This window comes from Nelumbo nucifera, chromosome 1 (assembly GCF_055504915.1).
Source record: "Nelumbo nucifera cultivar China Antique chromosome 1, China Antique-T2T, whole genome shotgun sequence".
Taxonomy (NCBI): Eukaryota; Viridiplantae; Streptophyta; class Magnoliopsida; order Proteales; family Nelumbonaceae; genus Nelumbo; species Nelumbo nucifera.
In genome coordinates, this window is record NC_142649.1 from 72,454,252 (window position 1) to 72,470,456 (window position 16,205).

General features: G+C 38.7%; 1 protein-coding gene across 2 annotated transcripts in view; it reads right to left on the bottom strand.

Moving 5' to 3' along the window:
* BGLU47 (beta-glucosidase 47) overlaps positions 1–15,940 on the bottom strand; it is a 31,517-nt gene extending 15,577 nt beyond the window's left edge. The window contains exons 1-5 of one of the 2 annotated variants that reach the window (XM_010269416.3): positions 15,611–15,940; positions 15,407–15,534; positions 13,402–13,514; positions 11,236–12,172; positions 10,889–11,083 (exon numbers count right to left, since the gene is read on the bottom strand). In XM_010269416.3, coding sequence (XP_010267718.2) covers positions 10,889–11,083; positions 11,236–12,172; positions 13,402–13,514; positions 15,407–15,442 — 1,281 coding nt within the window. In that variant the 5' untranslated portion in view covers positions 15,443–15,534; positions 15,611–15,940. Of the gene's footprint in view, positions 1–10,888; positions 11,123–11,235; positions 12,173–13,401; positions 13,515–15,406; positions 15,535–15,610 lie in introns of those variants that run through there. The other variant, XM_010269417.2, reaches the window with a different exon arrangement.
* Between the last annotated feature and the right edge of the window lie 265 nt (positions 15,941–16,205).

Sequence of the window (16,205 nt, forward strand, 5' to 3'; positions counted from 1 at the left end):
CATGGGCCATGACATTGACGATTTCTACGATCTCAAGAACGAGATTAAGTCCCTCATTCGACAATGACATCTGAAAAACTACATTGATGATGAAATTCTAACATCATCATCTACACCGACACCAGCTAATCCCCAGCTTGATTGTACTCTAGCCAAGGTCATTTAAGTTATTATTGGTGGCTCGGCTTCTGGGGGAGAGACTACCTTAACCAGAAAAGCCTATGCTCGATAGTTGAACGTTGAACAAAGGAAACCAAAGAAGTAGAGGTCAGAGGAGCTCACCTCCTTTTCAGATGACGACCTAAGAGGGGTGTCTATACCCCACAACGACGCAGTGGTGGTTTCAATGATAATTGCCAACTACAAAGTGAGAAGAACCCTCATAGACAATGGATCTTCAGCTGATGTCATGTTCTACGAGGCATTCGAGAAGATGCAACTAAAACCAAACTGACTACAACCCATTGATGTACCACTAGTTGGATTTTCCAGAGTAGTTGTGAGACTAGAAGGAAGAATAGCCCTACCCATCACTGTAGGGTAGTTAGTCATGAAGGTTGGCTCGCCTTATAATGCCATCATCGACCGACCGACTCTCCATGCACTCAAGGATGTCATCTCTTTATATCATCTCGCCATGAAGTTTCCCACGGAACATGGCATAGGGCTGGTTAGGGGAAATTAGGAAGCTATCAGACAGTGCTACGTCGTAACGCTAAAAGGCAAGAACAAATAAGCCCTACCAATAGAAGGGCCCGACCTCCGGGGCGGACCCTCCAACCAAGGTCACCCAGTTGAGCACCTCACCTCGTTTCCCCTAGACGAGGTTGAGCCCAAGAAGACAATGCTAGTGAGGTCTCTCTTCCCTCATGACACACTTTCAAAACTGGTAAGCTTCCTCAAAGCCAATGCCGACAGATTTGATTGGTTTGCCACTGATATGCTAAGAATTGACCCCTCAGTCATTACTCACAAGTTGAGCATGGACTCGATTTATAGTCCGATCCAATAAAAGAAGAGGAACTTTGCATCAAAGCGTTGGAAAGCAATCAAAGAAAGCTACTATGTTGACTTCATTAGAAAGGTACATTATCCTAAATGACTATCTAATGTGGTCATGGTTAAGAAAGCTAATGAGAAATGGTAGATATGCATTTACTTCATAGATCTCAACATGGCTTACCCCAAAGACAGCTATCCTTTGCCAAGAATAGATCACCTAGTCAATGCCACAACAGGATATGAATTGCAGAACTTCATGGACGCCTTTTTAGGCTACAAACAAATAAGGATGCACCTCGATGATGAGGAGAAAACATCATTCATCACTGAGTACGAGACCTACTACTACAAAGTAATGCCTTTTGGGCTGAAGAATACCGAGACCACATACCAAAGACTTGTGAATAAAATTTTAAAAGAACAGATCGGCCAAAACGTCAAGGCCTATGTCGATGACACGGTTGTAAAGAGCCTCATGGCGAGTTAACACATTGCTGACCTTGACGAAACCTTTGGTGTATTAAGGAAGTATAACATGAAGTTGAACCCAACTAAGTGCGCCTTTGGAGCCACCTTGGGAAAATTTCTTGGTTTTGTGGTAACTCAACAAGGCATAGAAGCCAACCCTGAAAAGATACAAGTCATATTTGACATGGAATTCCCATGATTGATCAAAAAAACTTAAAAACTCACTAGTCAAATTGCAACACTCAACCAATTCATGTCTAAGTCGACCGACAAGTGTCTACCTTTCTTCTAGACCATCAAGAAGTTAAAGGATTTTCAATTGATACAAGACTGTCAGAATGCCTTTGAAGAGTTAAAAGCATACTTGGCCTCACCACCATTACTCACCCGACCCAATTCGGGAGAGACCTTCTTCCTGTACCTTTTGGTTGGGAATGAGGCGATCAATTCTGTATTAGTACAAGAAGACAAGGGGTTGAAAAAACGAGTGTACTATGTCAACAAAGACCTCCATGACGTCATGACTAGATAGCCAAAAGTAGAAAATACAGCCTTTGCACTAGTGATCTTGTCCAGGAAGTTGAGACCTTATTTTCAGACCCACACTATTATAGTCCTAACTAACCAACCTCTGAAGAAAATTTTGCTGAAACTAGAGACTTCGAGACAACTAACCAAATAGGCTATAGAATTGTTAGAATTTGATCTCCATTACCAGCCAAGGCTAGCAATCAAGGCACAAGCACTAGTAGACTTTCTAGTCGAGTGTACTTTCATCCACAACAATGCTCTTGAGTAGGGAGAGCCTCGTCCCTCTTGGACTTTACATGTGGACGAATCCTCCAACACTAGGGGGAGTGGAGTTGGCCTCATATTATTGGCTCTAGACGAAAACAAGTTGGATTGTTTTCCTACTTTCCTACCTCAAATAATGAAGCCAAGTACGAGGCCTTGCATGCTGGCCTTCAGTTATCAAAAGATCTCAAAGCTGAGCATATTGAAATTTTCAGTGACTCTCAATTGGTTGTGAATCAAGTGAACAGAGAATATGAGACAAGAGAACTTAATATGGCCAAGTACTTAAACAAAGTCCAAGAATTAGTTAGACAGTTCCATCATTTCAGCTTGCACCAAGTGCCTAGGGACGAGAACTCCCAAGCCGACGCCCTCTCCAAGCAGTTCATCTCCTCAAGGTCAGCCCTCGGCCGTACCATGCACATAGAAAACTTGGTACGACCTAGCATAGAAGAAAGGCATGTGTGCCTAATTCAAGCTGACCCTTGCTAGATGGATCCCATACTTGCATACTCGTAGCATGGGCAACTACTGCAGGACGAGAATGAAGCACGAAGAGTCAGACAACAGTCAACCTGATATGTCATATTGGAGGACAAGTTGTATAGGAGATCCTTTACTCTACCCTACCTTAGATGCTTATGCCAAGATGAGGGAAAATGTGTTGAGAGAAATTCATGAAGGCCTCTACAACAACCATCTAAGGGGTAAGGCCCTTGCACGGATAGCATACAATGATACTTCTGTCCTTCCATTTAAAAGGTGTAATTAAGTTAGTCCAAAAATGTTACCAATGCCAATGATACTCCAACATTTCCCATCAGCCTGCTACCACCCTCTTAGCTCTTAATAGCCCTTGGCCCTTCGCCAAGTGGGGGATGGACATATTGGGACCCTTCCCTCCAGTAATAGGGAACAAAAAGCATCAGATTATGGTGGTAGATTACTTTACTAAGTGGGTGGAAGCCGAGGCATTGGAACCATTACAGGAAGGACCATCCAAAGTTTCTTATGGAAAAACAACATTTGCCACTTCGACATTCCACATATTCTAGTCATTGACAACGATTGCCAATTTGACGACTCTAAGTTTAAAGAATAATGTGCAATCCTAAGCATAAGGCAACAATATACCTTGGTCTGCTATCTTCAAACCAATGGGCTGGCTGGGGTCACCAGCAGGACAATGTTGGATGGCTTAAAAGCTAGATTTGACAGAGCCAAAGGACTCTAGGAATATGAGTTTCCCAATGTACTATGGGCATACAGAACAACACCTCAGACAACCATAAGAGAAATCCCTTTCAATTTAACATATGGAATAGAAGCCATCATTCCAACAAAGATCGGCTAGTTGACGCTTCAGACAAAAGTGTACAATGAGGCCGAGAACAATGAAGGATTGAGAAATTACTTTAATCTGCTAGAGGGCACCCAAGAGCAAACTCATATTAGGGTGGCCACCTACCAACAAAGAGTAGCAAAATACTACAACTCTTGGGTCAGGGAGCATCACTTCAAAGAAGAAGACCTTGTCCTCAGAAAAGTCATCATCCCTGAGCCTAGCATCGAGAAGCTTGGCCCAAATTGGGAAGGGCCTTACAGAATCAAGTAAGTGGTAGGACTCGATGCCTTTTAACTGAAATATTTGAGTGGATGACCAATAACTCATACCTAAAACTCAGAGAACCTTTGTATGTACTACCAATGAATTCAAATGTATCTTGAAACAATTGTATCAATGAAGAGATGCAAGCTCCTCTATGTTTGCTTTGCCAATCCTTGTGCATAAACATTCTCACTTCTTCGGTTGCCAGAATCCATCGACCGATAGCCCATGGCACACAACCTTATATTAGGTTAAATGTCCAACAAGCCTCGGCCTGTGGCATACAACATTCCACAGGTTATACACCCAACAAGCCTTCTTTGGTTGGAATACGAGGCCATTAGACTTCAACAACTCGTATTAAGTGACTCATAGTTAATGGCTTTAGTATCAAAGCTCTAGGGCAAAACACCTAAAGTGCAAGAAAAACAACCTAAGTTAACTAATCACTAAATTAAACATGAGAATAAGCATGCACTTAAGCAAAAAATGCATTTTGTTCTCAAAAAAGATGTTCTATTCATACTTGTCCCTTTTTACAAAAATGCTTATTGGGGGGCATCAGCCCCTCTACTTACAAAAAAAAAGCAATAGACAGAAATAACATTTTTAGAAAGGGCAGACAGAAAGCAACAACCTGTTAACCTGTAGAGTAGCATTACCACCTTGGTCCTCAATTGTCTCCACAACCTCGATTGTTAGGTGTTAAGAAATGGATCCAATTGATTAATCTCAAAGTTTAGGAAAACCTTTTGCACTTGGACCTTGCAAACCTCAAAACCCTCTAGATAAACACGAGAAGTGAAGCGAGACAAGTCCCTTTTATGCTCATCCAAGGCCTTGTAGTTGGATACTACCTAGGAAGATGATTCTTTGAGTTGGCGTTCCATCAAGTTAAGGGTTTCAGCTTCTTCACCAACTCCCTCTTGGCTATGACTTTGGCCTTGGCCTTCTTACGATGCTCGTACTTCTCACGGTCTTTGCCCTCAGTAGTCTTTCACCCACTCTAGATCTTGGCTAATTAATACTTGAGCCGCTCAACCTCCTCCTATGCCTACCGTAATTGTTGAATCTAAACCTCGACTTTGTTGCAGAGGTCAACAGAGCAAGAGACCATCTGTAGAAAAAAGATATAAGTCAAGTTGAATTAATCAAAATTCTCAAAGAAATGATGAAGTTTAAGATCATACCTCGGTCACCTTGTCTAACAAGGTGTTTCAAACCGAATTAATGGAATGCTAGGTCCAAGACTAATAGTCACCAAGAAACACCATCCCTATAGCAAGTTGTTGGTCGATCCCAGTGCTGGATAGGTATCCCCCTCTCTAAAATTTTAGGTTGGCCTATATAGTCGACAATTGGCCAAAGGCCCGTCATCTAGAGCATTTTAGGAGCAGGGAGCAACCTATTGAGATCCATCGGAAGGCCCCTCAACCCACCAATCCCTCATTGACAGCTTCTTGGTGGCCCTAGGAACCCAAACGCCTTTAACTGGGCACTTCTGAGCAACCACCTTCTTCTTGGATGCGTCAGCCTCGGCCCTCATCCTAGCCATACCTTCCTCTGGCTGCCTCCAAGGTGTACCCTCAGCCACACCCTTCATTGTGGTTCTTTTGGAAGTGGCCGCCTCTGCCAACAATATGGCCTTTATGTTGCCCTCCATCTCTACAACGAGGAATTATTTGTGCATTAGAAAGATGAACCAAAGCCCGATTAAAGACATAATCAACGAGTAGCAGGAGTGTCCATACCAAGGGGTAGACTAAGGCTGACCATCACCAAGGCTTCCTCCCTTACCAGGGACCCGATATGAATCGTCCCGCCCAACCAAAGCCGATTCATCGTGGCCTTCTCCTCATCCTTGATATGTGGCATGATCCTCTTGGCCAGCACATCTGGGCTTCCCCAATCGGTTCAGAAGGACCAGCCCTCGGGACAACTTTTGAAGAAAAAAATCTTCTTCCAGTTGTGTACAGATGATGAGTCGTCCACCACTTTTCCCCGTTGGCCCTGGAAGTATTACAACCCTTCGCCTTCAAGGTGTTTTCTTAAGGCAAACAAGCTTTGTAATATGTTCATCGTTACTAAGATCCCTTGGAGATGAGCCATCACCAAGATAGCCCACTATCGTCCTAACGGAATTAGGGGCAAGTTGGCTAAGGGTTAACTTGTAGTGATTCAGTAACTTAGGGATCAAAGGGTGCAAAGGAAAGCACCACCCAAAATGAAGGTAATGCACATGGATGCATACTTCCCCTTTGGGGCAGAGCCACAACCTATCACCAACACGGGGGACTCTACTCCTATAGTCCCCTAGAATAAAATACTTCTCGGACAAGGCCGTAATATGCTCCCTGTCGAGTATACTATCTAAGTCCAAGCAAGGATAATGCTCGAAGATCATGCCTCGGCCTCCTCCTCACCTATCGGCCCCTTGGCCTCTTCAGCATCTACCCTTGAAGGCCCAACGGAAGGATGCACAAAGACATCACCCATCGGCCTAGTAGACCCAATACTATCATTAGTAGAGTCTGCACTTTGATGGTCACACATGGCCCCCGAGACATGACCCTCTCCCGTAGGACCTCCATGCTAGATGTCCGAGAAGTGTCCTTAGAACTTCTACTGCTACTGTCACTCCTGCTATTGCTACGACTACTATTAGGATCACTCTAGTCGAGAAGGGTGTAGGCCTCACGATGGAGGACGAGGCCTTACCAAGAAAAGGTTTCTTTTTTTCTTTTTTTTTCTATGAAGAAAGGATTGAAGAACGATTTACTAGAAGCAGAGGTGGTTTGAGGAACTACAAGCAAACCTGCTATAAGCAAAGGATGAAGTCTCTCATGTCTCCTCTATTTTTAAAGGAAAATGGACTACAGAGGTTCACTCTATCCAATTGTTGTAACGAAACCACCTCAACCGCCCATGCCAATGGCCTCCACATGGCATCAACCTCAAAAGATGAAACGACGCTAAGGCCCAAAGACGGTCGCCCATTGTCCCAATCTCAAGGTACGCTGAACCGGCGTGACCATACGACCATTCGTCATGGACACAACTCCTAAATAGCTGAAGCCAAGCTTGTTTTGGGCATGACTCCTTGACCGATGAAGCCGGCGCTTGTGGTTGTCAAGCAACGGAAACAAGCACTTGTACAAGCCACGGTGACTTAGCCACGGCCGCACTAACCGGTTTTGCTTGCGGACCACAAATAGTGAATAGGCACAACAAAGCTATTGACTACTCTCGTCGGCCAAAGCCAAGGCCTCAATGCAACTCACTCGCAACCCTCGGCCTCAGCCTCAAGAGTGGGGGGCAAGTGATGTAGGTATATTTCGTCGGCCCACCAGACCCTGACATGTGGAATTGGTCAAGGGTATTTTTGATAGTTGACAATCTCCTAAGGACAACCGGGTAATCCCCACCCTTAAAGGTTATGTCGCATTTACTCCTATGTGACCGCAATCTATGGGACAGTTACTGGCCATTCATTACTCCCTATATGGGCTAAAAGGTACAACATATATATTTGAACTATCACTTACACTCTTGTGGTGACTTTAGCTTACTCTGAACTCTCGGCTAACTTGACCGTCAGAATCTTCACCCTTAGGAACACTCCCGAGACCTCTGATATCTTTTTACTCTTAGCAGGTGGGACCTATAGCCCTTGGAACTCGAAAATTACTTCACTGCCCTAGGCTCCAAGTTTGGCAGCGTCACTCCCTAATTTGAGAAACATCAATATTTGGTTTGGTTTCGAGAAATTGAGAGAGAGAGAGAATGAGTTTTTCGGAAAGTCATGTCTTAATACAAGTATTTGATTGGTATGAATAACCTACTAAATATATCACTTAATGAAGCCGAGGAAGGCTTTAATCTTGGGGGTCTCCGTGTAGCAGAAGCTTAGAAATTTAATTGATTTCTACGTAGATTGTGATGTGAAAGCTAGTGGGAGGAAGAGAAAATCTTGTAGGGATACAGGAGGGAGAGGGAGAGCCCCTTTATGATTTGTGTTCTATATGGTAGATTGGCTTGCTAGAGTGGCAGTTGTCGGGTTTACAGGTTTGCTGGTCTTGGTGTTGGATTTTCGGTTTGCTTAGGAGGTGTTTGTTGTTGTCTGATCGTTCCTTTTTTGTAGTGGTGGACCGAGATTACATTTCGGTGTATATATTCGAGTTCACAATATTTTATTAAATCTTTTTAATGATATTAATTAATTTCCCTTATCAAATTCTAGGTTAGTTCTAACTTATTGCATCAGGTCATCATCATTTGAGCTTTGGGCCTTGTATTAACTATATGGGATTAGTTACATGAATTTTGTTCTATTCAGGGCCATATTAATCAATTCAACTTGCACTAAATTATGAAATATTAACTTTTTTGTTCGTTCTTATCCAATTTACATTAAATTATGCACTCTTTTTTATAAGAAGCAAAAGTAACTTTTTTGCTTCGTTCTTATCCAATTTTACATTAAATTGTGGACTATTTTTTATAAGAAGCAAAAGTAACACGAAGGATCTATTACAATTGTATACAAGGTTTTAAAAACTTAATTGGACATGGAACCACTCTGGGGATCGGTTCCCAGGTTAAACGGTCCGATCATTCATTTCGAATCGATGGCCCATTGTGATCTAAAAATGTAAAAATTTAAGAAACAAATAAAATAAAAAGTAGTCAAAACTCATTGTTCAGGTTGATGGGTCAACAATTCAATCACCTAAATCAGTGGATCGCCGACTAAATCAATGACTTTTAGTCAAAAAACAGTTTAGGGTGAAATAAAACCGATCACCTGACCGATTTCTAAGTCAACCAGTTTAATCAACCAGTCCGATCCGATTTTCAAGCATGTTGCACCACTCGTATTGGCACAAGAATTAAGGAACCCAAGAGCCCACGTAAAAGTAGTTCACCAAGACCCACTAATAGTTGAGGGAATCCTGTCTCTAATTTGTCAATCCAAAACGAATTATTGGATTGAATTAGTGAAATATCTCCATCAAAGCTATGCCTAGTTGCTAGTTGCTAAATGCTAATACGACTTTTTTTTTGATAAATAAATGAAAATTTTATTGAAAAAGAAAAAAAAAAGAGAAAAGAGACGGGAAATACAATCTGAAATCTGAAAGCATAAACCAGCTCAGAAACAAAAACCACCAAAACTACAAAGCATCCAGAATGCAAAAGAAAAATAAAAATTGGGATTTACTGTATTCCACCTCAGAATTCTGATTTGAACTACATACCTACAATAATTCAAAATTATAAAAATCCCAAGAAAATTTTGCAATACTCACTCCCCAAAACAGCTGCAAAAAGAGCACTAATATGTATATGGCCTCTTCATCTATGGTGACCCAATTTCCACCTCAGACCCAATTGCCAAACACACAAAACCTCACAAAAAACCTAACTTAGAACTGCGAATTCTTCCTCTGCCACTTATCACTTTTGCCTTAAATTCACCTTCACTGAGGCGTCTACATAAAAATCTATCAATCTTTTTAACTTTCGAGTGTCAGGGAGACCTCCAAACTTAAACTTTTGCTAATACAACTTGATTCTTGATTGAGAAAGAGCATCTTTTTTACTCTAAAAAAAAATCTTGATTGAGAGAGACCCCTCCAAACTGAGGGGTTTTGGTGTGGTTCAGAGTTCTGACCATCTTGTCCGTTTTTTTTTTGTTTTTGACTTTGAACTCGTTCTGTTGAGATTTCTTTGTTCTTTCTATTCTTTCTATTGATAAATTTTATACTTTACCTTTGTTTTTAAAGAGAAAGAGAACTCTCAGTTGCTAGGGTTTCTGATTCATTGTAGTAGAGATCTAGAATCAAATCCAACTGCACTACCAAGGTTGGGGGTTTAAGGGGATGGGAAATGGGCTACCCCACTCCGTCCCCCATTGTGTAGAGAGAGAGCCCTGTTTTGTATGTGAGAAATTGATTGAAAATGTGAATTAACATTTAAAATTGGACTGGATTTTTAATGGACCCAATTTGATGGGATCCTATCTGAACTATAATATAATGGTCCATTTAGTACTGGTCCAATCTGATTTAATAAGCTTAAAAGACATCCAAATCCAATTTTATTGGATTAGGCCAACCCAAACCCAGTCCATTATTGACAGCCCTGTGCCCCCAACCCTGATTTACATAATACTTTTCCTATATTAATTAATAAAAATAAAAGATTTTCATCCAATGACCTTGGACGAACTGTAGATTAACAAAATTAAACAATTAGCATTTTGAAACTACACATAACAATGAGATATTTCACATTGTTCTTCATAGAAGGGATGACAACAGGGCTGGTTCAAGGGGGTTTTGTAAATCCTAGATCCTCTTCACCTAGTCAAACCTTTCAACTCGATCTCCAAAACTCATAATGGGTTTGATTTTCAGAATCCAAACCATCCCTGCATATAAAAATGCAAAACCCTCTCCAACCCTTCCCTCTTCGCATTTGAGGGTGGGTGGGTAAGGTCCACTCCAAAACTAACATCTAATTTCATATTATTTTTTTACACCTCTAATTTTATATTATATATATACAATAAATAAGCATAATAATATGAACAAACAATAAAATTTTTAACTTTTTAATTATTTGATTAAAATAGATAAAAAACCCATAAAATATCAGTAGCCTTTCACATATGATTCAAAACATTATTAAATTCAACACCTAATATACAAGTTCATATACCTTACAACGAAAGTAAACATCCAACTCATAATGGTTAAGTTCATATATAGTGCATAAAATGTGATACACAAATTAGCATAATAGCGAGGGGCATTTTAATAAATTCAAGAAATGGATCGGGGAGGGTGGGGTTTACCCTACCCTACTTGTACCCGTATGAGTTATAAAATCTCAAAATCCATCCCCGCCCCCAAAATCTGCTTTTCAAACAAAAAAGTTATCCCAAGTGCATATATCACTGACAGAGAGATCATTCATCTACTGATTAATCTACTTGATTTGGGTTCAAACCTGATTAATCTTGATGTCAACATGTGGAACCATCTTTGAACGAGTCCAGATGGGAATATTCACTGACAGAGAGATCATACGGTCGAAAACATCTGAAACCTCAGTGCCTCTGGAGCGTTGTCTCCCTGTGGCTTTGGCAAGGACGTGCGTTCTCTTAGTTATATCCACCCCATCTTCAAGCTTTTCTCCCTTCTCCTGAAACCAATCTTCTTTTATCATCTACTGATCATTCATCTAATGAATTAGTGGAAAAGTATTAATAAGTTTCTAGGGTTTGTTCTCCATTAAGTAATTAATACAGATCCAAAACTTAAGCAACAGATCTAGTTTGATAGAGAGAAATGAACCTGCATTTCGTAAGTCGATCTAATCGAAGCATCCATGTTTCCAGCATGCAGAAGATCACAAAGTTGCTTACCAACTTCATCGAACTCATCTTTATAACCAAATTCCAGTTCAGCACCCCAGAATTGCCTCAGGCTCTCCAGGTAGAATGACTGTACCAGACCAAAGTACTTAAAAGATTGGAGATAGAGCGTAGAGATCGATATCCCATCTCTTAGAGGAGAACAATCCTCTATAACCAACGTCCTTATACTGGTTATGTTTTCAGATATGTTGAGGACATTCAGATTCTTACACTTTTTGAGCTTTAGATTCTCTAACATCCTACAGTTTGTCAGTATAGCCCGAAGCCATGGCCAAGTTAGCTTCTTCCATTCCACAGAAAGCGTCCTGAGTTCATTAAAATTTCTGAACCCCTGGAATCCGCAGGCTGATAACTTCAACGACTGTAGCATCCGGCATTGGTACACAGACGACGGCAATCGAAAGGGGGCTCTGTGATTCTCAGGCCTATCTCTAATCCATGCTGGATCAGAGAAGTCAAGATCAATTTCCACGACGTGTCGATCTACGGCAAACCTAATCCACTGTTCTACCTCCAAACGCCGCTTCAATCGGAGCTTGTTGGACCAACAAAATGATAACCGGAATTTATCCACCTTGGGTTGCCGGTAATGGCAGATCCACTGCTGGGAAAACTTGAAAAGCACTTCTCTCCGAGCTGTAAGCTTTCGAGTTGATGGTGAAGACGATTTCCTACCCTGGGTCTGAACATCTGACGCTATGAAGAAACTCTCGTCGAACTCAATACTCCTGGTATGACGCCATACTTGATTCCATCTTTTAGAGAGCACGCTCGTTCGAACCGCTTCTTTGAAAGGCAGCAGCGAGATGATTATTACAAGGATGGACTCTCCAAGATAACTCAAGGGATCGAACCTGCGACGAGGACGACGACGACCCATTGACAATGAGAGATGGAAACCCTCAAAATTAAGCTTTAGGGCTGGAGTGACTGAAAAATTTAAACCAGTGTATGTACAGAACATGTACAGATGCTCTAATATTCTATTTGCTACAACTAATGCCACTGAGATTTTTCCCAAAATAACATCTCTTAGCCAATTTATTTTGTTCTAATCCTATTCATTTATTATGGAATATGGAGATTTTATTGCCCATAAACGGTTTCAATTCTAAGTGACAAAAGAATCTCTGTATTTCCATATACTAGTAAGTGGCACATGATTTTGCACGTGTTAATTTTAAATGATGATAATTATAGTAATAATATATTGAAAATTTTCTATAAATTTTTTATTTTTTGTTATGTATTTTTTGTTTTTCTATAAATTTTATTGCAAAATTTAAATCTGATTACATAAATATCTCATCCAAATATGTGATAATCAAATCGAATTATGAAATTTCAAGTATCATTGATAGCCCTACCTTCTTGGCTAGACTCTTTTTTTTTGTAGTATTTTATCTTTTTGGTGTATCTTTTTTCTTTTGTTCATTTATCAAAAAAATGTAAGATTTAAATAGAGGGAATTGAATGAGATAAAAAGTTGTAGTTCAATTTAAAAATTAAACCTTGCAATTAAATAGGGACTAAATTCAAAGATGAGTATTTTAGTTACTATTTTAAAAATCAGACCAAACCGGATGGTCGAACTATTTGGCCCAAGAATTGGTCATGTCACCTGTTCTGTTTTGGCCTTGAACCGCTATTTTACAATAACAAAAATCGTTGAAATGGTCAAAGAATCATTGACGTAGACGATTTAACCGTTAAAATGTCCAACCCGGTTAACGGTTTTCAAGTTGCATTCAAACTAATTACAAATTTTTAATTTATTTTAAAATAAAAATTGAAAAATAAAAAAAAGAAACTTTCATATCTCATAATCTTGTTCGATTATTTCCAATGGTCAAATTAATTAGTGTTTTTAGTTTTTCTATTTTGATTTTGAGTTTTCTCATTTCTGTGATTCTTTTTAAGTTGTAACTTAAAAAAAAAAAAATTGCAACTCCAATGAAGAAATCGAAAAATCAGTGCAAAAGATGAGAGATTAAACATCGATCTTATATTAAAATCTGATATACAACAATGAAACAAACGATTTGTAATTTGAGATAGATTTAGAGAGATGAGAGAGATGTACAAAGAGGACAAACAGTGTTGTAGTGGTGGTGATGATGAACATGGAGATAGCCAATGGCAGTTCTTCCTCCTCCTCCTTTTTCTTCTTCTTTTTCTTCTCAAGGCAAAACGATTCTGCAACAATAATCGGTGAACATGGTGACAACCACCTCCAACGAGGGTTCTTCTTCTTCTTTTTCTTTTCTTTCTTTTTCCTCACTTGTCAATTTTAACTAGCTACCTCCTCAAAGCCTCACATTCCGTTCTCATTATAATGTATATATACGGTAGACTTTAACCTAATCCTAATCTAATAATCAAAATAAAAAGTTACATTATATTTTACATCTTACCGGTTTAACTCACTCAAATTGGATGATTGAACTGCTAACCTGAAAACTGGAAGCCAAAGCGGTTCCATTTTTGGGCTGGTTTTTTAAATCTTGATTTGTCAAAAGAAAATTCTACAATCTTATTAACATTTTTAATAGTGTAAATATAAAATTATAGATGTGTTCAATTTTTTTGTATTTTTGTGTATACAAAAATTCTGATACGACACATTTACTTTTTGTTTAATATGATAAATAAATGATATTATACATGTACTTCAATGCTTTTCTTGCAAAATTTATGTATTTTTTCATTTTTATATTTTTATATTTTATTATTTATTTATGACATCAAAGATTAACACATTTAACCCAAAGTTATATTTCATTTTTGGTCGGTTCTAAATTATGTATTTCATTTTCATTATCAATAAAAATAATTCTTGTTTATTATACTTATTTTTTTAATTTGATTAAAAAATATAATAAATGTGTCTAATTTTTTTTGCATTTTTTGTAAATTTTTATTTTTATTTTTATATTAAAAATTTTATTACCTAACTATGACTTCATAGGTTGATCATATTTGGATGGTTGAATTGCTTAGCCACCACTTGAATAAAAAATGGTTTTGTTTTTAAGTCATTTTTATATTATGTGGGTTTATATTGTTAATAAAAATATTGACATAGATCTAATTTGTAGCATTTATTAGTGAAAATAATTTAAAAATATAGGATTTAATAAGAGAAAATGGGATTTAATGCCTTAAGTATAAGACTTAATAAAAGGGGATTAAATGATGTGAAAAGTAATAATTGAAGTTATATTTTCAACCCTTACAATTAGAGATGAATTAAATACACAAATATGTCCATTATAGTAGCCATTATAGATGGTATTACAACTAAATAAAATAACTTTTATACCCTTTCTCAAACAAAGAAATAGAGGGTAATTTTAGTCCAAAAGCTTTTTCACATTGCATTCACACTTTTATATATAGTATAGATTATCTCTGTTTTAATTTCTTTTTCTCATTCTAGAGAGAAAGGAAAAGAATCAACTTTGGGATTTATGATCAATGAATGGTTGCCCTTGCATATATGTAAGTTCGAGATAAGCTAGCATCATGGTATAACAAATACAATATTAAAAATGATTGAGAAAAACAAGAAAAAAATGCAAAATAGAGTAACTCATAACAATATACACATTTATAGAAGGCCAAATTTCTTAAACTACCTTTATGGTTTAGGAGATTGACTATTAACTATTATCTTAAACCACCCTCTTTGTTTCTCACAATTGCCATCGTCATTAAATCGTAAAGGAAAGAATGAAATATCCCTTTTGTCCTTAAGTTAAATAATCGCACGAAAGATAAAATTATGTTTTTAACCTTCGATTTAACACATAGGTGTGGTATAGTTCATATCAACGGAGCACCATTACCCAATTAGAGATGGAGCACCATCGCCTACAATGGTTACAGTAACAACTTCCGAGAGATGGTGCGACAATGAGATAGTGTTTCCTATGTAGTTTTTTATGGAAAAAATGCCATTCATCATTAAACGAGTTTAACTGTAATGGTGTTAAACTCTTTCAAGTGATTGAAGGTTTCACAAAGCTCAAACTCAATATAATTGTCAACGGCTTCATCTTTCTCCACATCGAGGCTGGCGGAAATACCTTCGTTAAGACAGGTGCTATCCGGGAGTTCTCCATAGGCCTTCAAGAGGATGGCCTCATCGAGCACTTTGGGCACTTCCGAAATTGCTCTGTCTCCTCGTCGAAATCTCTGAGCTCCTTGAAGATCACTTGAACAGTACAACAATCCTCATAAGTCCTTCGGATTCCCCACAAACTGGTGAAATATAGTTTAGAGGAACACACCTTCAGAGATTTAGAGGTTAGGGTAAGAGTGTATCAGAAGAAATCGATCGATCTACGAAACAAGTCTTGATTTCAGCTCCTTTTTTATCTACACGCAAGGAGAGACAAGACACAAAGAAGAAAAGAGGAAAGCGCGCGAGTATCCTCTTCCCATCTACTTTGCCACGGTCAAAAAGGCGAGAGAATCAATGAAGCAGCCTAGCTCTCTCTGTCTGGATTTAGCAGAGAGGAAAGTGAGTATCCTCTTCTCAGCTACTTTGCCACGGTCAAAAAGGCGAGAGAATCAATGAAGAAGCCTAGCTCTCTCTGTCCGGATTTCCTTACTGAATGAAATTCAAATCAAAGCCAAATGAAATCTAAATGCAAATTAAATTCGTCGGACCCCACTACCTTCTATAATATCTAACCGCCTTAGTGGGTACAACTTAGTCAGTCTACTCAAGGATTAAATTATCAGAAATTTGGAAATGGGTGTGCTTGGGAAACACATGAATACCGATCAAAAAAAAGAAAATGTTTGGATAGGCTAAAAAAATGCATAAATTTTCCATAAATATATTAATAGCATTAAGTTTAATGTCAAAACAACTATAAA